General features: G+C 30.1%; 2 protein-coding genes across 6 annotated transcripts in view; both read left to right on the top strand.

Annotated features, from left to right (window-relative positions):
• Positions 1-2,495, top strand: part of Vha100-2 (V-type ATPase subunit a family protein Vha100-2) — an 84,679-nt gene extending 82,184 nt beyond the window's left edge. For all 4 annotated transcript variants that reach the window (XM_076402102.1, XM_076402100.1, XM_076402101.1 and 1 more), the window contains 2 exons: positions 1,695-1,941; positions 2,001-2,495. In XM_076402102.1, the coding sequence (XP_076258217.1) occupies positions 1,695-1,941; positions 2,001-2,272 (519 nt within the window). In that variant the 3' untranslated portion in view covers positions 2,273-2,495. The remainder of the gene's footprint in view (positions 1-1,694; positions 1,942-2,000) is intronic.
• A 3,767-nt stretch (positions 2,496-6,262) lies between these two features.
• The window catches only part of LOC143195161 (V-type proton ATPase 116 kDa subunit a 1), a 36,468-nt gene continuing 16,108 nt past the window's right edge, over positions 6,263-26,622 (top strand). Inside the window, exons 1-8 of one of the 2 annotated variants that reach the window (XM_076402103.1) lie at positions 6,263-6,535; positions 12,333-12,483; positions 12,536-12,712; positions 18,572-18,758; positions 18,815-18,942; positions 24,841-25,057; positions 25,110-25,282; positions 25,345-25,489. In XM_076402103.1, coding sequence (XP_076258218.1) covers positions 12,367-12,483; positions 12,536-12,712; positions 18,572-18,758; positions 18,815-18,942; positions 24,841-25,057; positions 25,110-25,282; positions 25,345-25,489 — 1,144 coding nt within the window. In that variant the 5' untranslated portion in view covers positions 6,263-6,535; positions 12,333-12,366. The remainder of the gene's footprint in view (positions 6,536-12,332; positions 12,484-12,535; positions 12,713-18,571; positions 18,759-18,814; positions 18,943-24,840; positions 25,058-25,109; positions 25,283-25,344; positions 25,490-26,622) is intronic. The other variant, XM_076402104.1, reaches the window with a different exon arrangement.

Below are 26,622 nucleotides of genomic sequence, written 5' to 3'. Positions count from 1 at the left end.
ACTTTTGTGGTGAATCGACTTGGGTTGATGACACAGCTACCATATGAATCAAGATCATAAAACATGATCAGAAACTTTATCCGAAAAGTTTATTTTGTCATTTATATTTGTTTATTTATCATTCTTATGAATGCAACATGGCTTACTAGATAGACACTTTAAAATGCTGGACAATATGCGTAAATTCGTCAAATATATTATTGCTTTATAGGCTGCAAGTTTCTTTTAACGGCATTCGTATATTAATGAGAGCTGACGGTTTTATGAAGATTAATTTCGTTGTATGAAATAAATTTGATGAAAAATTTGAAAAACTTAATTTATTTGTTAAAAAAGGAATATTAAAATAAATTACTGTAGGGCTTTTTTTAAATACAGGGCGTTTTAAAAATTATATGTAATAAGACAATATGAAGTCATTTATCCATTTTAAATAAACAGAAATAGAGATCAATATATCATATAACAGCTACTTACACAATAAATGATAAAACAAATTTTACGTGTGCGAGTTCTTGATGTCGGAGTCGTCGAGTAACAGTTCTGAAAACTATATACGTACGTACGTACCTCAGCAGCCAATCTTCAATGACAATGATAGATGCTTCTACGATAAATGAATGTACCGACAAGTAATCATACTAATAACGGCTGCTATTGATAATATTAATGGTGATGGTAGTCAATAGCAATGACGGAACAACCATGATGATTAAAAATAGTCTTAGTCTATAGTAGTCAATAACAATGACGGACAATCATAACAGACAAATGACTATAACGATAACTGATAGCTATGAAAAACTATGCTAGGATGAAGTATGACATGCGCATAGGACATAAAGTGGAGGTAACACGCGACGTACCAGCTTCTACCCTAACACTAACAATAATGGCCGTGTAATGGGCTAAGGGAAAAAATCGCATAAGACTCTGCCACCAAGGTTAGTAGGACTTGCTAGGGTGAAGTCAAAATCTCAAATAAATAAATAAACAACACTCTTGATATTGTACACTTACTTCTTCAGCATCGACTATGATGAACGTGCAATGAGCACAAGGTAAAAAGCCAAAGGCCACACAAAGGCTAGATACGCTGCCACCAAGAGTCAGCAGAAACCACTTTCGGTGGCGTTTATATATGGTTCAAATTATCTATAAATCGTAATTGTACAACAGTTATTTTGGCCATATTAGAGTCCTGGCTTAAGTTATAATTTTGTACTTTGTAATGTCTTTAATTCACAATAATTTAAAAATCCTGAGAAAGATACGGAGAATAATTAGTTAAATAGAGGAGAATAAAATACATGAAGATAAATGTATAAATAAACAAATAGAGAATAATAAATGGAGATAAATGGATAAATAAATAAATCAATAATAACAAATAATAACGACTGAGGAATGGAAGTTCTAACGTATCCTGAACATATTAAGATGTCACATCTGGTAATAACGGTCCACGATAAAGTTGCCATTTATGGTAATTATTTCTGTTAATGGGTATCCGCAAAGCCGACAAATCCCGCCTAGTTTACTTTACATTATCGTTCAAACCTTTTTTAAAAACATAAACCACCGAAAATTAGGGTCTGATATATCGAATTACCGATAGAATTGTAGCTGCCATAGATATATCTTCGTGTTTTAAGCGTATCAAGAGCATTTGTTTAATTAATTTTAATTTTCAGGGTAAAAGGAACGGGGATGTAAACCAAGGGCTTGAAATGAACGAGATAACAGAGAACGGGTCTGAAGGTACTGTTCAGATTGGCCAGACCCAAGTCGGTCATCATCACGAGGAGGAAGAGCACGAAGAGGAGCCGATGGGAGAGATTTGGGTGCACTCTGCTATCCATACCATCGAATACGTTCTGGGTACTATTTCACACACTGCCTCGTATCTCCGTTTGTGGGCCTTGTCACTTGCTCATTCCCGTAAGTTTCTTTCTTTCAATTGAACATTGATATCGGATACGATTTTATTTTCCTTCCAGAACTCTCAGAAGTATTATGGAACATGGTCTTCCAAATGGGGTTAAAAACGGACGGTTTTGTTGGGTGTATCAAGATTTACATTTTCTTCGCCGTATGGGCAGTGTTCACTGTCGCCATCTTGGTCCTTATGGAAGGTCTTTCGGCCTTCTTGCACACGCTACGTCTTCACTGGGTAGAGTTCATGTCCAAGTTTTACAGCGGTGAGGGATACGCCTTTGAACCTTTCAGCTTCAAAGCTATATTGGCAGCAGAAGAAGAGGCCGCGGAATAATAGAGCTAGACGGATGCAGACGAATAAATCACATAATATTTTTATAATCGTCTTTATAGCGTTCGATTTTATTTGTAGAACTTTGTTCGTTGATTTATCGAAATTTTATTGAAAAATATGTAGTTTGTTGGCCGTTAGGTCAGTGTAATTTACAGCATCGTTTTATTTTAATAGATTTCTCTTTATTTTAGACAAATATATTAGAATTTGTTGCAAACAATAATTTATTTTTGAGCTTTGTTTTTTCACCTTTACCTATTCGCAGTGTCAATAAACGCCTTATCAAAATGGTATGCATAAGTATGTGCTTCGTGGCAAATTACCTTATTGTTAAAATATGTCCTTATATACTCCTTAAAATCCTCTGCTGAAGATTATTACAGACAAAAATTTTGTAATGAGATTTTGGTACTGAAGATAATATATTTTAGAGAGGAAATAAACACAGATAAATACATTCATGAGAAATAAGACACTGAGACATCACACAATGGTCGTTAATCACTTGATTAATTATTATCTAGATGGAATTGAATCTGCTTACCTTTAGATTCAGTTTGCAACCATTTGCACCAGAATGAATATTGGAAAGGACATGCATCTCTTAATGCAGAACATACTAGCTTATAAACTAATTTCTGAACATATAATTTCGAACGACTTAGCAATTATACAGTAATCAATCTATTTAAGTGACATATCACGTATGATGCTCCAAATGAACGAAAGTTACATTTCAAAAGCAACGCTATTTCTTTTTTCCTTTCTGTCGTACTTTTTTTTTGTGTAAAGTCTCGTTTTTGCCAACATCTCGCTTTTTATAGCTTTATGATGTTATTTTGGGTCTCTCTGGCAGAATATTTTATTGCCACTGCCTAGCCTCTAGTTTACTTGGGAACAGAAAAAACCTTATAAGTGCACTATTGGTTCCAAGAAAAGGTGATTGTCAGATACGGTATAGTTTCAAAATGAGTGTGACATACACACCACCTTAAATAGGGCGAAAAGGTTCGCAAGCATTCACGAAGTATTCTCGACAAATATTCACAAAACATTCATGAAAGTAATTCAATAAGTTTATATTCACGACTCGTCATTAGTTAAATTTGTATAATAAAAAGATAGAAGATAGTTGATAGTCGGGTATTTTATAGTGTTGCATTGTTTTGCAACTGTATACAGAAGCAATTAAGAAACAGTTTACTTTTATTTCAAGAAAGTTACCCAGATACTAATTGATGTCAGTTTCGCGAATCACTGACATCTCTAAGAAGAGCTTATTTATGACACTTATGGAAAAACACTCGGTTTCATTCAGCCTGGTTACTGGGGTGACCGTTGTTCTTTGTCTATAAACAATTGCAATAACAATCACAAACATGCCATGACGGTATTTCAACCCGTGACTATAGCAGCAGCGATAGGAGAACCGTCCTCTTGCCTTAACCATTTTCACAATTGGATTTTGATCGGAGATGAATTGACAATTGTATTACTTGTATTTTAAGGTGATGGATTTGTGGATACCTCAAATATCAATACTAGACTTTTATATTAGCTTGAGATTAAAATATAATTCTTAAAATATTTTCGCTTAAATGTGCCTTTATTTGGCAATTGGCTCAAATAATATGTTAAATTAAAATATTTTTTATATAATTTTTCGTCTAACATATAAATAACTAATATAATATTATTAAAAAATTCTTCTATAAAATTTTCTATAAAGCTTTCATTTTCATTCATTCATTTCATTTCATTCATCTAACCATTTTCATATATTTTCAATATTTATTCAGAATGTGTTTAACCTGGTGAGTATATTGTTAAGCCAGAATGTTCCTATGAGTATCTTTCTACCTCGATATGTAACTGCATCGTGGTGCAAGGTGACGATATTAGACAACATCTATAGCTCGATATTACTAACAATTCTTGCCGGTTACATAACAGTGATGCTTTTATTCGATATGAGTTATTTATTAATGTCATTAAACGCAGTTCATACCTTGGGACTTCGGATATTCAATTTAGTCTGCGATGTTGATTGTTAGTCCGTTATTTCTGTGGGTTAAGATATAATAGAGTAGCATAACTAGAAGTTTTCACTAGAGTATACGTTATTATCAAATTGTATAATGTAAACTATAGTTTACTAAGCTTAATAACTATAAAACTATGTATAATAAATCACAACAACAGGCATTAATTATTCATTTTAATACCCTGTAGAAGGAGCTTCTTTTACAAATAGTTGAACTTTTCATTTAGTCATTTGTCATATAGTATCTTTTTTTAATAACTGTATTAAAATTAACAAATATGAGCTTTGGTATAAATACATAATTAATATAACGTATTTTTTAATTAATTTAGTTACATATAATAGTTTCAACTCTCAACAATATAATAATTTTAACAAAGAAAACGAAATTTGTTTGATAGTATGCTATTTAAACGACTAATCTATAATATTTTGTCACTTCTTTCAATTATCATAATAATAAAAAACAATAGAATAAAAAGTGTAGAACATACGTATATAACGTAAGTTAGTTATAAAAATATTTAATGGAAACACGTTATCGCATAATATGTGAAATTCCATTGTTGCCCATAAAATCTGTCATAAAAATAGTATAATGGTTTTTACCTGCCTGGATACTGGCGTTATTACGGTAATCCTCGGTCGGATTTTACACTCTTACCTAAGGATAATCACAAATGTTAAATAATCACAAACAGATATTTATGACCATGCCCCAGCAGGATTCGAACCCTCGACTATCGCAACTGTAGGGAGGACCGTTCTGTCCTTTTTACCACTGCGCCATCCACGCCGGCTTTCGAGGAGATCATGAGTCTTTTCTTAATTAAATTCATTCATTTTATTTTAGGGCAAAATTAACGTAGTTTAAACCATACAATAATTAAAGGTAAATTGAAAGTGCTCAAAGCTCCTAGATATTAACTATTAGGATTAGGAAACATGCAGTTCATAGTCTAGCTAATATAATCTATAGGAATTTGAATAGAAGCTCGCAGCTCAGGGTGTCATCATTGGAATTCACACCAAAACTTCGAAAACTATTCCATATAGGTTATACTACAGAAATATAGCAAAAAAACAGTGCAATTTAGAATATACTCAATGGCAAACTGATGGACGAAGGTGGAGGTGATACTGGCAAATAATTTAGCTATTAGCTAATTTAACTAATAGTTTCATAACTACATTTGTCTTATGACATGCATTTCATTGTTATCGTGCATATTTATCAGTTAAATATGCTGAAAGAAAGTGTTAAATAGTTATAAACTTATTTAACACTTTCAATTCAACATATTGAACCAATTTCAACGAATTTTACTTACGTTGGGTTCTAGGGTATATTACGTTGAATACATCGTTAGAAAGAGTGTTTGATTGTCTATGGTCATAGAGAAAAAAGATATTTCACTTTATAAGCAATTTTGGAGAAATATTTCATGACGTCCTGCTTTGAAGTTATTACATGTTTGAATCGCTATGCTATGTGCCGCGAAAACATTTGTTACCAACAAATGGGCCATAGTTGGGCAAAATGTTGGCTGAGTATAAACTTAAAATGAGTTTAAATGGAACAATGCTAAAAATATAAAGGCAAATTTAACTACAGTACAACAGGATTTGATCGCAAAGTCAATCAACGTTTGAATATTGTCAAATTATATTCCGTTTTAAAAAAATGCTTATTAAAAGATCATTAATTTTTTAAGAAGTTGATTTATTTAAGGAATAGGAAAGGAAAGGAATATTTAAGGAAAAAAAATATATATCAATCTGTATAATTTATTATAACTTATAATGCATGTCAATTACTATTACATTATATTAAATTCTTAATAAACAATGGAACTCAACGTGCTGTACTCGAGATTAAAAAATATCTAAGTGTAAGGCGTATATGCAGTAAATGCAAATAAACAATATAGATAAGTATGTTTACAAAGCAGAATTGACTCCATGTAACAAGTAATAAACCAACTAACCTAGTATTCAAGTGAAATCTACGAATAATTTATTATTTATTCATTAAGATAAATTAAAAACCCTTAAAGTGTAATTGTTTCAATGTTTTTATCGGGATGATTACCAATAGGTTCAAGTGGGAAATGATAAATCGCTCATGTGATAATTTATAGAATATTTCTTCATCATCGAATATAATGGTTCTCATTCCGTGAATGAAATCAATAACAAGAACGTTGTGCTTCAATAAGGTAAGATTTTTTAACATTTTCACAAATTTTTTTGACAAATATTAAATTGGTTCTTGATAGTCAATACTATAAGTTTTGAGGCTACTTCTAGACTATGTTATATACCTTATTAAATGACTTACTATGCGAAATTTGTAAAATTTTGATTAATTTATGGTTTTTGAAATGAAATGAAAAAAAATAGTTCAACAAAGATTTTTCTTGAAGCTAGGTATTAAATAAAATTTTACATGTCTACCTGCTGAATATGATGTAGATGACTTACAGTGAATAATGTAATGTTTAAACATACGCATGCGATGGCTGAGGGTGTTTGAAGTAGGACGAGAAGTGGCAGTTGATTTTAATTGTCCTGGTCATCTTTGTGAACTCGTTTTAGTTCGAATAGCTACAAATGATTAAATGATCCGCAAAATTTTGAACCTATTTCTCCAAAGCTATATATATTAATATTAAACAGAAGATGTTGATATATCTTTCAAGTGCATTTTGTAATCAGCAAACGTGCTCGATCACGCATTGTAATCGCCCATTGTAACACATTTTTTCTTATCCTCACAGATAACTAATTTGTCAGAAAGGTGCTTTTAGTCAAATAAGGTTGCACAAAGGAGGCCCTTGTTGATAGTAATTATATAAATATAACGTTTTCTTGGATTTTTAGGACATATTTCGAATTAATTCGTTTATCTATCTAGTTTGTTTATCTACATTTTAAATCTCAAGTTTTTTCATTGTACCCAGTCTACTGATTAGATAACAAATCTGTTTACGTAACGTTTGATAATTAAAATAATATGAGAAACAGCACTTAGCATATATTAACGTACGTAAAATTTTAATTTGCTTGAGAGAAATTATTCTAAGTGTATTTAAATACTTGTTTGATGATAAAATAAGCTAATTTTGATATAAACAGTTTCGCTGAAATTTAATTTAAAAATGTAAGAGTAATTTTAAACTGTAGACATAACATAAATAAAACAATTTCAAATTTTAAACGAATATATATATAAATAAATAAAGCAAATTCTAAGCGTGCGAGATCTTGATATCGATATCAACTGTCACCCCAGTTATGAAAACATATCTAAACAACTAATTTTCAATTACAAGGGTGAAATTAAAAATATACATGAAATATAACAGGGATCGGTGATTATTACGACGAATAATTCTAGTGTGAAGTATTAATTAAATATGATAATGCTGGAAGTTAATATTACTCGCGGCTAATAATACGTAATAGTTGTACAGGCAAGTAATGTTACTGATAATGGATAGTAATGATAATATTAATAACAGAAAATGGCAATGATAATCAATAGAAATCGCGATAATCATAATAGACAATAGTAATAGATACTAAATAGTATACATTGGATAATAGCGATAATTGATAGCAATAATACATACATACGCTAAGATGAAATATGATATGTACATACGGTACAAAGGGAAGGTAAGACGTGACTGACCAACTTCTACCCTAGCACTAACAATATTGGACTTGCAATGAGATCATGGGAAGAAGACACGCGAGATCTTACGACTAGAGTTAGTAGGCTTCTTTAGGATAAAGCCAAAGTCATAAATAAATAAATAAGCAAAACTCTTATTATTGTGCATCACTTTTCCTAACTCTGCCTATGATAAACCTACAATGCTAACAAGACAAAAATCCAAAGGCAAACATGCTCCCGTCAGGAGCCAGCAGGAATCACTTTCGGTGACGTTTATGCATGTTTCAAATTATTAATAATTCGTAACTGCACATCAGTTACTTTGACAACTTTAGCATCAGATTCCGGCAAAAATGGTTATAAATTATACTTTATAGTTGCAATCATATAACTATTACCTTTAATTTACAGTAATGTAAGAATTATGGGAAAAATACGAATAAAGTATAAAATACAGGAAAATTAAAACAGATAAAGAGAATTGGATCAATAGATAAATAGAATAATAAATAGAATTAAATTAATAAGAGAAAACTGAATTACTCTATGAACTGGCCATTTGGTGAAACTCAGGTTGGGACCACAAAATACAGTAAAATCAACAGAATAAAAAATGTAGTAACTGTGAGCGTCGTATCTTTACAAATGAACACATGTTCAAGCAATGTTGGAACTTCATAAGATATTACATTTGGTAATGACAGTCCTAGTAAAGAATCAGAAACGTTGCCATTCATCTTCAATTGTTTATGTTGCCAGGTATCCGCAAAGGAGACAAATCCCACAATTAAAAGGAAGTGGCAATCTAGTTCACTGTATATTATCGATCCAAAATCCAATTTGAAAAGAACCATAAGTGACCCAAAATTGAAAAACTCAGTAAACATAATTTATAAATTTCAGAGAACTACAAACTTTATAAGAAATGCATATATTAGAAATGTTACCTTGCACCATCTGTTATCATAGGCGGTCCACAGTATTTTTTCTTTTTGTGTGATAGAAAGTATTTTTAGTGAAATTCTTTCTTGACATTTTTTCTTTATTCTTTTTTTGAAATTCTCTCTATTACTTTGAATAATATTTATTTATGAATGAAATTAACAAGATGCTCCGTTATATTCTTTGTCAGACTGTGATATCTTAATGATTCCTAGTCAAAGTGCTAGCCTTTTTATCCAAAAAGTAAGCAACTCTAACCATCTAAAGTTTTCCTAAATTTATCAATGAGCCATCAGAAGTTTTCATGTATTCCTCAATAATGATGATGTTCTGTGTGCTTTTATATTGACACCGTGGAACATACTGTCCTTAGAACTATAAAAGCAAAACATATATCAGTTATTGAAACGACAGTTTAATTAAGACAAACAAGTATAATATAAAAAATAATAAGAGTATATAATTAAAAATTATATATAAAATAAATTTCCAAAAGTTACTTGTAAGTATTTTACAATTACAAGAAAATATTTATGTATGTATTTAACTATTATCATGGCATTTTTTACCTGTTCGTCCATCTTGATTTGTTTTCATTTTTCAAAAATAGTTGTCACCTAATCAAAAACTCAATACTTAATTATCTTATCTAAAATGTTTAACGTTCTTTAAACTAAATGAAGTATTATCAAAGTTTTATTTTATAAGTATAAAATATTCCATCTATATTGGATGCAAATGCAAACATCTGTTCTGGGATGGACATCCCTCGCCTCATATTCTTCCATGTCCTTCATATTCTTCTTTGCCTAGCCCGTATTGACTTGATATTCTGGTTTTGCACCGACATGACATCCGTCGGTTCTTTGGTGTACCTTTAGGAAATATCTAGTTCGTGTTCCGTCACAGGTACTCACATATCATCTGCTGGCTTTATATAATTCTTGCTCATTAAATACCTTTATTCTGGTACTTACTGAATAAACACCAACTCTATAATTTGTTATATCGAAATTCTCTACTTATTTACGACGATCTCAGGAGCTTTGTTGATGTTACTAAAACACTGCATTGCATTTTGTTATATATCTTTGTTATATAATAAGTTCGTAATCACAACCATATAACTAAAAGTATGAACGTCAACAGACAATGAAGAATCAAATTTCTAATATTGACAATTTAAAATGATCTACATCATATTATCATTATTTATCACCATAGTGTTTGCAAAGTTATTTTCCTAATAAAGAACCGAACTGTTACTTTCTCATCTTATTCATATTCTCGCTAAAACCTTAAAATGGTCTTAATTTTTACCTTTATCGTTCACTGGACTTTCCTTTGGCAAGACTAAATAGAAAATATTTTTAATAATATTCCTCGCCTCCATATGTTTTTGGATATCAACTCGAACAAAGGTAAATAATCATAGAGAAAGTATCGTTCTTTCCCTCACTTCTCGTAAAACATCAGGGTAGATACTAAGTTTTGGGCTTCGGACAATTACAACAAGTTTTTCCACATGTCAACTTGTGTAACGACTAAACAGAATTGGACTCATTTATCACCTTTCAGGCCTTCTAGCTAAAACTTCTGTAACTAAAGTTATACATCTCGGTTTAAACAAATAACAGGTAATATTATAACACACCATCAACTATAGCGACTTTTGCTTTAATTTTTTCCCGTTCATTACGTAGCTAAGTTCAGTTTGAACATTCGTAGGGTAAAGAGGTTTTTTTTAACGCGCTCCGAGCTCTAGAAAAATACTATTATCATCAAAAATAAAAAATCTGTTTTGTTACGGTTATTTAAGTGACGGTTTAGAAACGTATAACACATGTCGTTTTACATCGGACCTAAAGTGTAGTGAATACAAGTTTACGTGATCCGTAGACCTCCGAATCTTTTTTCTTAAACTATATTTTGATTAAAACCCAGAGTAAAAAGAGTATGTCAGTAAAAAATGAAATGCGCGAAATAAACATTTTTTTGGAAATGACCAAATAGACTATAAACAGACAAATTAAAGTTTCAACCCAATCACCTACACATTATGGTACAAGTGAAGACTTGTCCATAACAAATACCCCACAAACAAAATGGACTACCGCATTAAACAAATAACGATTTCGATCAACATAGTCACTTTGATAATATTCGCTCTACCGTCATTTATGCTTTTATTACGTATATAAAGCTCTCGATATTTATTTAATACCGCAATCCCATTTGTCATATTTATCATCTTTTTTCTTGTAACATCTATCCATATCTACTATTTTTTTTATTATGTTACATATTCTATAGTCTATTCAAAGTTTATTTGTACATACGTCACCAAGATGTTTAATGAATTGCCTGCCGCAATTTGTAAACTCGTTTTAGAATCAGGCAACACTTTCCTTCTCATTTTATTACATTTAAAAAGAGACACAATGCTGTCTGATTAGTTCGAACACGTAAACGAATGAGTATGTCAAAGTCGTCCAATTGTCAGACGTATGAAAAATTCTTGAAAGCAATAGTGATAAGAAGTTATAATTCCAAACTATAAACTATTGTGGCTGTATAATTAACTGTAATTTTTAGATATACTATAATAATAAATTATATTTGATAACATTTTTATTCAATTATTTTATTCGGATTAGAATTGTGTTGTATGCCAAAGCGAAACTGAACTAAAACTCAGAGTTGATGCGCAACATTGCGATATTTTGAGATCGCAAATTGCGATGACGCATTATAGTTCCAAATTACTTTCTGAGACGGTCACAAAACACCATTGGGCTGTTGGTTATCAAAAACTCGATATTTCGATATATCGATATTTATAAAAATGTCGATAGATCAGATAAAAAAATCGATATTTTTAAGAAAAAATAAAAATAGAGAAATAACGACTTAAAAAAAATATATATTCTTTAAATATGGATGGCCTTTTAAAATTAAGTTCCAATATTAAGTATCAATTTTAAAGGTTTATTAAAGTAAAGGTGGAGGTATATTTAATTTAATTCGAAAAAATATCGAAAAATATCGGCTAAATAATATAATGTATATATATATATATATATATATATATATATATATATATATATATATATATATATATATATATATATAATGTATATATATATATATATATATATATATATATATATATATATATATATATATATATATTCATTCGTACGAATAACTCCAACACACTGAATGTGAATATTTACTTAATTAAGTCTTGTAACACTGCATTACCAGTTAGAAATCGTAAAATTCTTGTCATTAGCTTTGCAACCATTTCCTATATACAGAAAAACATTACAATCATATTTAATGTGATACATAGATACAGTAAGAATGTATAATTAATTTGCTCATTTCAGTAATTTCTAGAAATAGTTCAGAAAAGGCCACAAGATGGGGGCCATGTTCCGAAGTGAGGAAATGGCTTTACTTCAGCTTTTCATCCAGCCTGAAGTTGCTTATCAGGTTGTATCCGAACTGGGTGAAGTAGGATGCCTTCAATTCCGTGACGTATGTGAAAATTAATAAAATTATATTACCTCACAATTTAAACATATTTTAGTTGAACGAAGATGTGAATTTGTTCCAAAGAGAGTATGCTAACGACATTTCACGTTGTAACGAGATGGAACGTCAAATACGCTATATTGAGCAACAAATTGAAAAAAATAATATCAGTGTTCCATCTTTCTTGGAGATGCCTAAAGCTCCTAATCCTAGACAAAGTGTGGATTTAGAAGTAAGTATGGTTTTTATTGGTATAATGAATCCTAGTTAAATAAAAGTGATGAAAGAACAAAATCATTTCGATAAACTTCCAAAATAAAGTCGTGCTATATGTTAACAAACTGTTGATTTTTTATTCTCTCTTGGTTGTCTACTAATGGCATATTTCTGTCAAAATATCATACGACTTTGATCTAAAAATAATGATTTATTCTAGAGACACTTTCGTTAAACTTTTGCGAACTAGTATGCATACATAGATTAAAATTTTTGTCAGTACTTCTTATTATCTCTTCTAAAAATAACACAGTGTCCCATACTTTTAGCAGTTGCTTATATTGATACTTTCAGCAATAGTGATTATTTTTATACTATAACATATTATTTTTTCTTCACATTTCTTTTTGATTTTTATAATTTACAATTAAAATTATTGCTGGCGCTGAAGAGACTAACTACCTAACGTTTTAGTTATTTTCTAAAGGGACAAGAATTTTTGCATGAATATTTGGATTTTAGTAAACTAAAATTGAATTATTTTTATTATAAGTTTGTGTACAGTTTTATTACTATAGATAAGACTTGTCTACCATTAGAATTCCGGATCAAAATAAGTGTGTAAGGAGTTGCTTGAAGCAGGTGCTTCGGCTCCGAAGGGAGTTAAGGTTCAGAAAATTAAGGTCAAAAAAAAATTGTCGAAAAGTGGCAGCTGACCTTACATGACAAGGCATATTAATTTAAGATAGCGAACCTATTAATTAATTATCATTAATTGGGTAAAGTGACGAACCAGCTGACTAAAAATTATGGAGATATGCTATTTATAAAAAAATACATTTTTATATTTTCATACAACTTTAAATAATTGGCCATTGAAGATATACGTTCAGGAAATTAATATTATATAATATAATTAGCGTCGGGAACTATCTACTGAAAACAGTCGAAACAGTAGTCGATAGTCAAAAAAATAGCTACTGAAAATAGTAATTACAATTTTCAGTCAAATGCACGGTTCGACTGTTTTTTTCCATTCGTGATGTCAGACGAAGATATACGAATTCTTGAATAATATAATTTTAAAGGAAGTAGAATTACTTTTATACTGAATGTTCTCTGGATGTGTAAAAAGGAATGGAATAATAACAATACAAATGTTTTATCGTGTTTTACTATATTAATTGCTATTTTTAAATAACATAGTATAATAAATATAAATAGTACAATACAAATTAAACAAAACCTTAAAACTAAAGATTTTCAATAACCATAACTACTAAATAAAATGTAAACGTATACCTAATCATTGAAAAATCTAATCCATGATGAACCTAAAAATGATCGTACAATAACTACCAGACACTTTTTAAATAAGTTTTATTTATTTTTGAACGGAAATATTTTTAAATTACTGTAAATATTATCATGTTCAACTTTTCTCCCGTGAGGCGATTTCTTCGATCGTTAATTATTTGCCCAGATTTTGAATAAACTCGTTCCCAGGGGACAGATGTTGCGGATATAGAGGAATATTTTACGTGTAACTGATATAATTCAGATAGTTTCATTTTATGGGCTTGCCAAAAATCCAATGGGTTTTCTAAACGCCCAATAAATGGAATTTCCAAATACTGCTTAATCTGTAAAATTGCTGCAGTACTTGGAGTAATTACTTCTTTCATTCTAGCCATTTTTTTATCAAAATATCTCCAGATGTCAATACATTCTTGGTCAGTAGTTGTATCTTGAATTTCGAGTTGTGCTACTATATTTGTATTTTTTGAAGTTAGAATGGAAGATACCTCTTTTGTGAAAACTTTTTGTATCGCCTCAGCATTATATGCAATACCTGATTTTTTAAATCTAGGATCTAAAATGTGGATTTCCGGCATATCGTGTTCATTTCTAGAATTGGCAGTCTTTTATTGATGACATCTAATAGACAATTTTTTCATTTTTTCCCCATTCAATTGTTAAAATCCCGGATTTGATGGAATGTTGCAGTCCTCTTATTAACGGTATAATTAAATACATAGTTGGGACATCTTTCACCATATAACTCGGTGGTGATTATCTCAATGGGCTTTAAAAGTTGAACACATTCTATTAAGATAGTCCATTCGTTAAAAAATAAAACTGAGGTGCTCTTCTTAATAGCCAACAAAATAAATTGTTTAATATTAACGTAGAGTTTCCCTATCAGAAAATGTATTTATTACGAATATTTAATATACTTTATTAACCTCTTTACCGTTAATATTTTTAAAAGAAATTTAAAAACTGCTACCTCAAAAAATTCTTCAAATCTTTTGGATCGATGCAATTTCTGAAACCTTTGGAACCTAATTTTAGTTTTCAAGATTTTAGGAAAAAAGTTTTGACAAATAAAAGGCTTCAACAAAAATCGTGAAAGTTTATTAAAAAGTATTACCTATTATACCAGCCCAAAGTATTACCTATTATGCCAGTCAAAAGTATCTTACTATTTATCATTTACAATTTTATTTTTTTGCCCTCGAAAACTAGCGTTCCAAAATGCTGCTATATTAATTTACAATGTATAGTTTCACAAGCAAACTACAAAAAAATATAAAACCAAATATATTACATACAAATCAATATAAGCATAAATTCGGCGCATTATTTTCCAGGTCGCGGCTAGGACGACAAGGCCAGAACGTTAAAAATCAGTTGAATGAACTAATAGAACCGAAAGTAGTAACTAAAAGTAAACGACCGAAATAGTCGATAGTAAATAGTAATAAAATCGGACCGAAGATAGCGACTGAAAACAGTCAACTGAAAACAGTTACTAGTAAAAACAGTCGAACCAAAAATAGCGACTGAAACAGTCGATAGTAAAAAGTAGTCAATTACTAAACAGTCGATAGTCTATTTCAGTCGATTGTTCCCAACACTAAATATAATGTATTTTTAATGTGTTTTAAAACGTACAATCTTTTTTATCATTGTTTTTATAATAAAAGTTTTTGAACAACAAGTATACCAATACTGTACACAAAAAATAACGGTTAAGCGTTGAAGTATTATTGCAGGATATCAGCTAGAACATATTAATTAAAAAATATATGGGTATTAATTATTCTGACGTCCATGTTATACATGTCAGCCTGGATTTTTTTTTGATTTAATTAATAGATAATATTATCGATAATAATTGATAAACTAATTAACCAGAACAAAATATTACTGCTAACGGATTTTTTTTTTATTAAATAAAATATCTATGTTATTACTCAAAATTACAATCTGAACAATACTTCCTTAATAAGCTATAGTATGCACATTATTAAAAATTTAAATGAGATTAATTAATAAGATTTTCGCATAGACATAGTTCTCTTGAATCATTCTGTCCAATCCCCGTGGTCGTAAAGCCGGAGTGTTTCAACATTGATATGTCGAAGAAGTCGTTGTTCACGATCTCGACCTTTTTTTAATGGTCTGGCTAATGGTGTCCATTTCCAGGCCAAACCGTTGAATTAAAACCAAATTGCTTTTCTTGACACATCCATACATATGGATACCATATGCAGCACTACTTGTACATGTATAGATTAAATAGTCAAAATAGCAGTGAACCCACGTGATCTGAATTAATGAGGCCATGTTGCCACATCAACTCAGAGTTTTAGTACATTTTAACAACGATGTTATCGATTATAATTTATTTTAACATCATAATACATCTGATGGATATATTGTCGAAGAACTTAAAACTACAATTAATTATACAGCCACAATAACTTATAGGTTAGAATTGTTTTATTATATTTGCATTGAACTTCTTTCCACACTAGTACAGGTAAACTTCTAGGTGCCTGGTATTCCACCTAATTAACAATTGTATAACTGAATAATGTATTTTAGGTTCATTAGAGAACATATTTACCTTTACTCTTTGTTCTTGCTTCCTTCGATGCAATGTTTCCGTCTAAAGTCATTATATTACTGTATTTCTCCTTAGATTTTTTTTTCATTCATCGCATTTTTCTTATCATGCATTTGCCATATCAGCAAAACAGTTAGTATACAACACATACATTTACACATACACTTACATACATTTTAACCAAACGTTCATGTATATTTTGAACAATAACACACATGCACATAAAGCTTTAACACTTTATAATACAATTTCCTATAGGTTAAAGTGTATTAATTAAATACTGACTTTTAGGTGTTTCCTCTTTCATCACATTGTCTTGGTACTTTGCCACCATTGAATTTGAACCAACATTCATATAGTTTTATTCAATCACTATCACTTTCAGAATCGCTATATAAGTAAATAACTAAGCTGTTTATTTCCAATCCATCAAAAACTTGTTCACGATTCTACTATTTGTTAATTTCTTCTTCAATGTGTCTGATCGTACACATCCAAACCGAAGATGTTATTGTCGACAATACTTCTTTCCATAAATCCAGACAGTTTTGATTTTAATATCCTTCTCGATCTGAATGTCTTGTTGCACTTGTTGGGATCTTCTTTACCAGTGTACTATAATATGGTGCATTATCCATAACAATAACTGATGGTTCCTCCAAGTTCTTTAAAAGCTGACTTTCAAATAACTGCAAGAACAAATTATGGTTCACTTATCCATTGTAGTCACCCTTGGACTAATTCAAACTCAAATAGCTGGATATGGACAGCTTTTTATGGATATTTTCCAGACCAACAATTATCTCTGAAATAATTTTATTAAATTATGTTTCGATTGAAAAAACTACTTACTGTTTTCATACGTTTTGCATATTTGAGTTCTGATACAGCAAACATCAAGCTGATCTTCATTCGTCATCCGTTTCGCATAAAGACGTTTTTTTTTTGGCGAATTTAAGGTTATATTGTTTTTATTTTTTGAGATATTTCAGTGACCGTGCCCGTACTAATTTTCAGTGCAGCTGCAATCCGCTAAAATATGTCCAATAAAAACCGCGCCAATTAATATTATCATTATAATTGTTTACCTTCCATTCACATTATGATGGGGATAATTAAAATAATAAATATCTGTATATTAAAACATATTTAATATATATGCAAATTATCTCAAGACCCATATTCTATTTCCTAAATTTTATTTAAATCTCATTTCCATTAAACAAATTTTCAATAACGAAGTATCATAAATAAGATTATTTTCAGAACTGTAACAATCTCTTTTTAAATACAATAAAGTAAATTGAGGAGAAAAATATTGTCTGGCTATAAAACGAATTTATAACTTTCGACAGCCACGTATTGATGACGTGCGTTACTATTGTTTTTAATTGACTCTACTAGTGTATTGTACATTGACAGGACACAATCTCATCCAAATAAGCGATAGCGATCTCTTACGTGCAAATATAACGTGATGTTTACAGACTCACGAGATTTAGTCTGATTCACATTATTTATATATTGTTTGATTCAATTGTTATTTTTATTTACTGAATTTTGCAATTTCATTGACGATCCCACGTGGTCTTAAGTCGCCATTGTGTTATGTTGCAGCTCAAGAACATCACGTGTATACATTAAGTAAAGAACTGGTACCAATATACTATCCTACAGCTTACTGAAGTCTCTATTCGAAATTTAAAATTCTAAAAACTTTGCTAACTGGGTAACATCATGCTTAACTTAAAAGTAACCCCCATATTTCACCAAAATCTTGAGGCCTATCTAGAAAACTGACAAAACAAACTCTTCTTTCTTATATGACTTTTCAGCTATATCCGTAATTCTATTAATATGATGATTTTGAATTTCGAACCTAACTCAAAATGATGTGTTGGAATTCTATAAGAAATCATCTATTAGAGAAATAAATCTAAACAACATTAATTTTTTCAGGCTCATCTTGAAAAGATCGAGCAAGACCTGAAGGAGCTCACCAAAGGCTCTAACAGTCTCAACACAGAACTGAGCGAATTAATTGAAACCAAACACGTCCTGAGCAAGGCAGGAAAATTTTTCAGTCAAAAAGATGATATATTCGCTGATTATAACGCGGAAGAAAGAAGAAACGCATCACAATTGAGTAAGTATGTTTGAAAAACTATACCAGTAGTTATTTTAAACGATAATAATGTTTAGATTTCATATCTGGTGTGATTCCCAAGGAAAAGGTGTTCGCCTTTGAGCGTATGTTATTTCGAGTTGGCAGGGGAAATATCTTTGTCAGGCAGGAAGATATAGACGAACCTTTTGAAGATCCAGACACCGTAAGTAGAAATACACCAAGTGATAAGTTAACGATAAAGAAATACCGATTTACTAGATAATTTTCTACAGAAGTAACAAACTTATATATTCAAATTTAAATGTTCTACATCCCTAGACTGCTGCTTCCTTTTTTGTTTCTTTTTATCAAAACAATTACAATTAAGCCATATTTTTTAAAGGATTTTTTATAGGCTAATGTTTTTTTGTAAAAAAATAGTGGGTATGATATCCATTTTAAAAATATTTTCCATAGAATGATAAACTATTTCCTATAATATTTTTCTGTAAATCACGTTTCTATATGGTTCAAATTGTTAGAGTAATAATTGAAAGATTTCTTATGATTTTAATTCAAATTCCTTTTTCAATGCCTTTACATTTTTACATAACAATCTAATAAAATAACAGTCTGGCTTGTACAGTAAATATTAATCATAACACCATTGTCATTTGTTAATTTCTAGAATGTAAATCATGGTTTTGGAATAATTTAATCTTTTTGATGACATTTTTATATCTTTCTGATTCCATCTGTTTTTTTTTCTATAGGTGTCCTATCAATTGTTATTTATATTTTTACATGTTTTCGTACTCTATATGTAATCATGTTTTGTCTATTTTGTATTTCTTTATTATTTTATCCATTAATATTATAAACAGGGTAAGGCTTAAACTTTAGCTTTGTCTTAGCCCTACTTGGGCTTTGATTTCATGTTGTCTGAATTATTCTTACAATTTTGTTACGTGTTATTTATCTTTTTATTCTATCTAATGCTTTTTCAAATCAATAAATGCTAGGTATATTATTTTTTTTAACCAATGCTCTCTTATATTAATTATATAAATGATCTTGTAGCCTTTTTCCATTTCAAAATTCGCTCTAGGATTCTTTTAGCCACTTATCAATTTCCTTTTATTTTATTCGATTTTTTACTTTGATTCTAAAATTGTTACAGACTATTTTATTCCCTTGTTTATGTATAGTATTACAATGAGTGCTGATCTTATGGGATTTGTTCCTCTATCTATATTTTGAAATCTATTTTCCGTGCTTGAAAATTTGCAATTCCTCTAATAATTCGATAGCTTTCCGACCCATAACCCATTATTTTTACTTAAGAAATGATTGAACGTATTTATCGATGCGAAATGTTTTCAAGAACAGTTTTTCGATGAATTTTTGAAAACTGAGAATAAATATGATTCTCTCTATACTTCAGCAAAATGGTACTCAGTATATACTACATTTTAAATAGAAATGTTTAATATGAAACACTGAGTTTTTAAAAAGGGTAGGATGTTAGAAGTTTGTGGAGTGTACATTTGTTCTGTCTATTTAAAGTATTCTATATTATTCACTCACTCATTTCAAATCATCAAGACATGTTATTCGAATGAATAGCATATTCAAATGAGAAGTCCTGAGTCATCTGGATACGAGTCGTTGCAAAGGGCATTGGATTTACGTTATTTGTGGGCTCTGAATATCATTATTATTTGTTATTTTTATACTTTTTATATCTGCAAAAAATTTAAAAAAATCTTTATGTGACCATATTATTCTTAATCGTTTTTTATCCAAACTTGCCATAACTTTAATAATTCCGACAATACATAAAAAAGAGTAAAGAAAGTAACATGTGTAACAAAAAGTACTGTGTGTATAGTGATCGCCCTGTGGTTGAAATTCGACTTCAGTGTATCAAATTAATCATGTTTCCCTCATTTTCATCTCATATAATAGAGTAAAATGTCCAATTTTAGAATGATTTTTTAGTAAAACTTGTTTTTGAAGTATTTTCAATATAGAACCAGAAATGCATTTGATACATAACATTAAGTAAAATAGTAAATGTATATATATTAAAACATATTTAATACTCACTAACATGTAACGATTCTTGTTATTCTCGAACTTTGTTAATCTATGTTGGGATAAAATTTTCATATATGTCGGTTTCTTTCACAGCTGTACCTTCCGATGAAGTCGGCACATTAATTTGTTTTATCTGCAAAAAATGTAAAAAAGTCTTTATGTGACCATATTATTCTTAATCGTTTTTTATCCAAACTTGCCATAACTCTAATAATTCCGACAATACATAAAAAAGAGTAAAGAAAGTAACATGTGTAACAAAAAGTACTGTGTGTATAGTGATCGCCCTGTGGTTGAAATTCGACTTCAATGTATCAAATTAATCATGTTTCCCTCATTTTCATCTCATATAACAGAGTAAAATGTCCAATTTTAGAATGATTTTTTAGTAAAACTTGTTTTTGAAGTATTTTCAATATAGAACCAGAAATGCATTTGATACATAACATTAAGTAAAATAGTAAATGTATATATATTAAAACATATTTAATACTCACTATCATGTAACGATTCTTGTTATTCTCGAACTTTGTTAATCTACGTTGGGATAAAATTTTCATATATGTCGGTTTCTTTCACAGCTGTACCTTCCGATGAAGTCGGCACATTAATTTCTTTTATCTGCAAAAAATGTAAAAAAATCTTTATGTGACCCTATTATTCTTAATCGTTTTTTATCCAAACTTGCCATAACTCTTTAATAATTCCCACAATAGGGGGTACCCGACAGTAACATAAAGCTGTTTAAAATTAAATAACTTTTTTTAATAAAGTTTTAACCACTTACCTTCCATTTTAATATTGTTTCAAAGTTCCACTTAATTTTAATGAACATTATCCTCTATTAATTTATAAATTAAAAAAACCTTTAGCCCCATCGAAATTCGATCCTAGCACGTTATTATCGGCGAGTTAAACTCTTAACCCGCTTGTTTCATTTCATTGGAGTGTATTTATCATATCAGGCCTCAGAATTATTTCTCGATACAAGCTTTAACCGCTACAAATTTTACCCATCCAGGTGCCCCAGCAGGGGTGCGTAACTCCAATGGTAAGTAATGGGGCAAAGTTTTGCTTAGTTCAATCATTGGCGGCGCTGATAACGTGAATTTGATTGGTTGGTTTAAAATAGTTATTTAGAAACCTGTAAGGAAAATACTTTGCTTTGATTGCTCTGCCATTTCGCCTGATTACTTTGTGACGTCACATTTATTGGCCAATAGTATTTAAATGAAAAACAAATTTAATTTTTAAAATTAATTTATTAAATTAAAATCCTATACAAATATACATAAGTGTAAATAATATAAACATATATAAACAAAAAGCAAAAAAAAAACAATTATGAACTCTATTCTATGCAAAATCAAAATATCTATAATTCTTCTATAATACCTTCCCATATTTGTTTAGTGCCATCAATTATATGGGATCTATTAGAGTTCTAACTTATCTTGATATATTGAAGGTAAACTTTAAATCGTTCCCTGTTGATATTATATTAACTTCATTAAACCAAAAATAGAATCACACCTCATAACTTTTATGGACTAAAAATATATGTTTTTTTAAAGATATTTAGATTTTAGAGTATTTAATCCGTCGAACTACCTAACATAGAATGTAGACAAATATTGCATGTTGTCTCTTTCAGAAGTTTTGTTAAATAGCCTGAAATAAGACTAAAATACAATATTAGATTGTTGTTTTTCTCAGAGCAAAGTTCTCTGGAACTAAAAATATAGACTCAACTGGTGATTTAACAACGTCAAGTGGTACTGGATCTCCCGTTAAAAAAGAATATAAGTTATCTAACATGTTCATCTTCTTCACAATGTTTTCCGAGAGAATGATGTGAAAAAATTGAAGTGATGATGTGCCTTTTTAAAGATTTCTCGAACATACTAGGTGAAGGATGCTGTTTCTACCTCCATGGTCTCTAATAGATCCAACAAAATTCTTTAAGCAATCATAGTTAAGATTTGTTAAGCAAATGTAGTTATTTGTAAATTTAGACAAAATAGATTTCTTTAAGGTAATAAATCCCCTAAAAGTAGCAATTAAATTTTAATTGATGGCACCGTAACAAATATTTTCTTAACAAGGCAAGGAAATTTAAATATACAATAGCGCTATTATAAAATTATTGAACACTGATTGTTCTAAAAAGTTAAAGTATTACAAATATTTTAGGGATATTTTACAATTAAAAGTAGTATTTATTACTACTAATTACCTAGTTATCTTAATTATTACCTTCTTGTAAGACTTCTTTATGTAGAGACATCACACTGACAGCATATGAACAACTTGGTAGATTAATTCAATTTTACTACTACTAAGATCTTCATAAGTAGGTTTTGATTTTCTGTAAACAAACAATATATAAACAGACATGTAGTAGATAGATAATTTTATATGTACCTGATAAAAGCAATGTTGGATATGCAGTTACCCTAATACCTCTTCGTGAAGGAAAGGTAATTCTAAATTTTTCACTAAAATGTTCGTGACAGAAACCATGACGTTGATATATTTGCATTCTGGTTTATCCGGGTAACTTACTACTATTTACTTGATCAACCTATTTTTGGAAAGGAGCGATATCATGCTTTGGGAAAACATGTCTAATTTCCGTAATAGATTTTTACCCCGGTACACTACATCTTTTACTACACTGACGCTTTGTCATCAATGTTTATATTATTACTCCATAATAATTAATGTAAAACAGAAAATATGCACAACGTAAAACGAAGATTTCTTGATCTAAACAAAAACCAAAACCTTCAAACAACAAACTTAAAAATGGACGCCCATAGATAATGCTGACTTCACACAATTTGATCGACCAATCACGTTCCATGTTGGTGGCGGCACCAGGAATTTAAACTAGCCAATCACAATTTGCGATCGCAGCGCTACCGTTGATTGAACTAAACAAAACATTTCCCCAAGGTCGCCTATACCGTGAAATTTATATTTTTTCTATGTGCCCCAGTTTTCACCAAAAGGAAGGCAAGTCGGTTGATATGTAGATAAAGATATAAAGATAAAGAATATATTGTGTGTGTCCCAATGTCCTTTATTGAATGTGTTTATTATGATATTAATTAGTCAATAATTTATTATTACTACTGATTTATATTATGATAAGTTAACAAGCAATTGACTTAAACTTAAGTAGAAAAAACAAGCAGTTCACTACTTTACGTGGTTTGGACCCCTTCACTATTCCTGCGCATTTTCAGAATACATTAAAAATCGGCTTGCGGCGAGTATATTGCATCGACGAATATAGGAATAGTTCCGAGAGTAGTCGAATATCCGGACCACGATGATTTTTAATGTATACTCGCATTGTCTAACGCTACACATTATCTTCTTTGTGCTCTATGACGAAATCTTAGATAATTTTAGTTTGTTCATTCGAGCAGTACTTTGTTGGTTGGTTATATAGTAAAAATCTTGTTAATCTATGGAGGAAATTTGTTATGATAGCGTTTTATTAGTCGTCGATTTGTTGCTCTATGTAGATGTACTATATGTTCAGTTAATTCTTATTACATGTTAACCAATTAGTTTCTTTGAGGTTAGGTGGCTTTCAGAATTGGTTATTTTACAAGAGATTGACTGAATAATTATATTACTGTATTTTTGTCCCGGTGTAAGATGAACATGGTTCGATGTGTTAATTTATATTTTCTAATCTACTTATAAATTTTGGTGGTTTTGACTTGTAGCCTTGTATTCGTCTGCAAGTGTTTAAAAATTATATAATTTTAATGTTATATAGTTTGTTATCGAAATATCAACAGTGTAGAGCAGATAGAAAACTTGTCTCAAGATTGATATCTTGCAGAATTTCAGCTAATATTGATAATACGCCTATTTTTTAAATCACATTAAATCGTTTTACGCAATTAATCAGCCCTTGCTCTATAATAAAAATCTTAAAATGAAAATCCATCTATGTTTATAAAAAAAAATTACTAAAACTAATGATGATGATATTTAACAGGGTGTACAACAAAAGAAATGCGTCTTTATTGTTTTCTATCAAGGAGAAAATCTCCATCAAAAAACTATAAAAATAGCCAGCGCATTTCGTGGCAAGATCGTCCAATGTCCAGTTTTGGCCAACGATAGAAACACACTCAACCAAAAGGTAGCAACGGATATAGAAGATCTCAAGAAAGTCTTAAACCAAACCCAGGATCACATCACCAGATTGTTAGGTAAATTAGATATTGATTTATGTCGACGTTTATTGATGATTTTGGTTTTTAGTGGCCGTTGCTAAAGATGTGTCAAACTGGAACGTAATGGTTTGCAAAATGAAGGCTATTTACCACACACTAAACTATTTTAACGTTGATGTGAGTAAAAAGTGTTTGATAGCTGAGGGATGGGTACCGACAGGTGATCTCGATAGCGTATACGCTATACTAAACGCACAAGCCGTAAGTACTTTTACCTAGGCATATTTTAATTCTTAGATTTTTACTTTATTTTTATCTGTTAGAGTGATAGTCCTGTACACTCATTTTTCAATATCCTTCAAACCAACGATGTGCCTCCTACATTTAACCGAACGAATAAGTTCACTCAAGGTTTCCAGAATTTGATTTCAGCATATGGTACTGCAAATTACAGAGAACTTAATCCAGGTAACTATGGCAAATTAGTATAGATAATTTTATTTCGCTGTCCATTGAAAACATTCTTAGATTGATGTTAGATTGATCTTAGTCTCAGGGAACTATCTATTTTTACTGAACAAGCTTTTCTTATGTAGTATTGTTTTCGAATCTTCTGAGTCTCTGATTAGTTCACAGGATATTTTTTTAATATTTTCTAATTTAGTTGGTATTGTCCTTGTTCAATTCTGTTTCTCTCTTTAATTTTAGAAGAACTTTTCTTTATTCTTTTTTCGTACGTTGCATCTTACGTAGTGATAAGCATTTATAATTAATTAAATAACTTTATTTTGGCAGAAATGAATTATCAGTTGGTTTGATAGCTTAGTTTAATAAGTAATCTCCGGTCTTTACGTCCAAATAAGTTTTATGATTGATTGATAAATCGATCTCTGTGATCTTAAGTCAAGGTAAGAATATCTTCCGAATAACTAGTACAGTTAATTAGTTGTTAGTTCCAACATTTTACAATTAATTTTTTACAATTCATTTTTTTTTTCGAGAAATTTTTAGATATAAAGCTGTATTGTCTCTACTTTTTTTTTGTAAGTATTGCTGATATAGAATATATTGTCAAAATAGGTTTGAGTGTTAGTAGTGCTCCTCATACAACATTTTACAATATTTTTTCTTGTGAATAGATAATACTCCAGCAACTGGCAATATTTCCGCGACAATTACACATCCATCTTGTGGATGGGTCCTAAATGTCATAGCTGGTTAAAGGCCTATGTGGAATAGTGAATTTATTTCCTTCAGACGCCTTTTCAGTAATCGCTACTACTCTATACACTTACTTGATTCTTGACCGGTGATTTATATATTTGATTTGGAAATTTGTTATATTTATAAGTAGGTAACACGTAAATAACAGTTTTAATAATAAAACTGCGTTTTCTAAATTTGTCAAATTGGTGATTGGGACCATCCCATCCACATTTTGAGCACACAAAAAGTCTCTATGGTGTTTGATTTGTCAATGTTAAGTATATAATTTTTTTACACTGTCCGTTTTGCGACATGAAAATGTGTTTCGAAACAATAAGTCACTGTAGTGGCCACCTTCGAAATTGTTTGTATACTGTATTTTTTTTAATGAGATA

This window comes from Rhynchophorus ferrugineus, unplaced genomic scaffold (genome assembly GCF_030347505.1).
Source record: "Rhynchophorus ferrugineus isolate W39M unplaced genomic scaffold, kcgeb_rfMv2 rfM4, whole genome shotgun sequence".
NCBI classification, from domain to species: Eukaryota; Metazoa; Arthropoda; class Insecta; order Coleoptera; family Curculionidae; genus Rhynchophorus; species Rhynchophorus ferrugineus.
The sequence above is the reverse complement of the archived record's forward strand: the minus strand, read 5'-3'. Positions and strand labels throughout refer to the sequence as shown.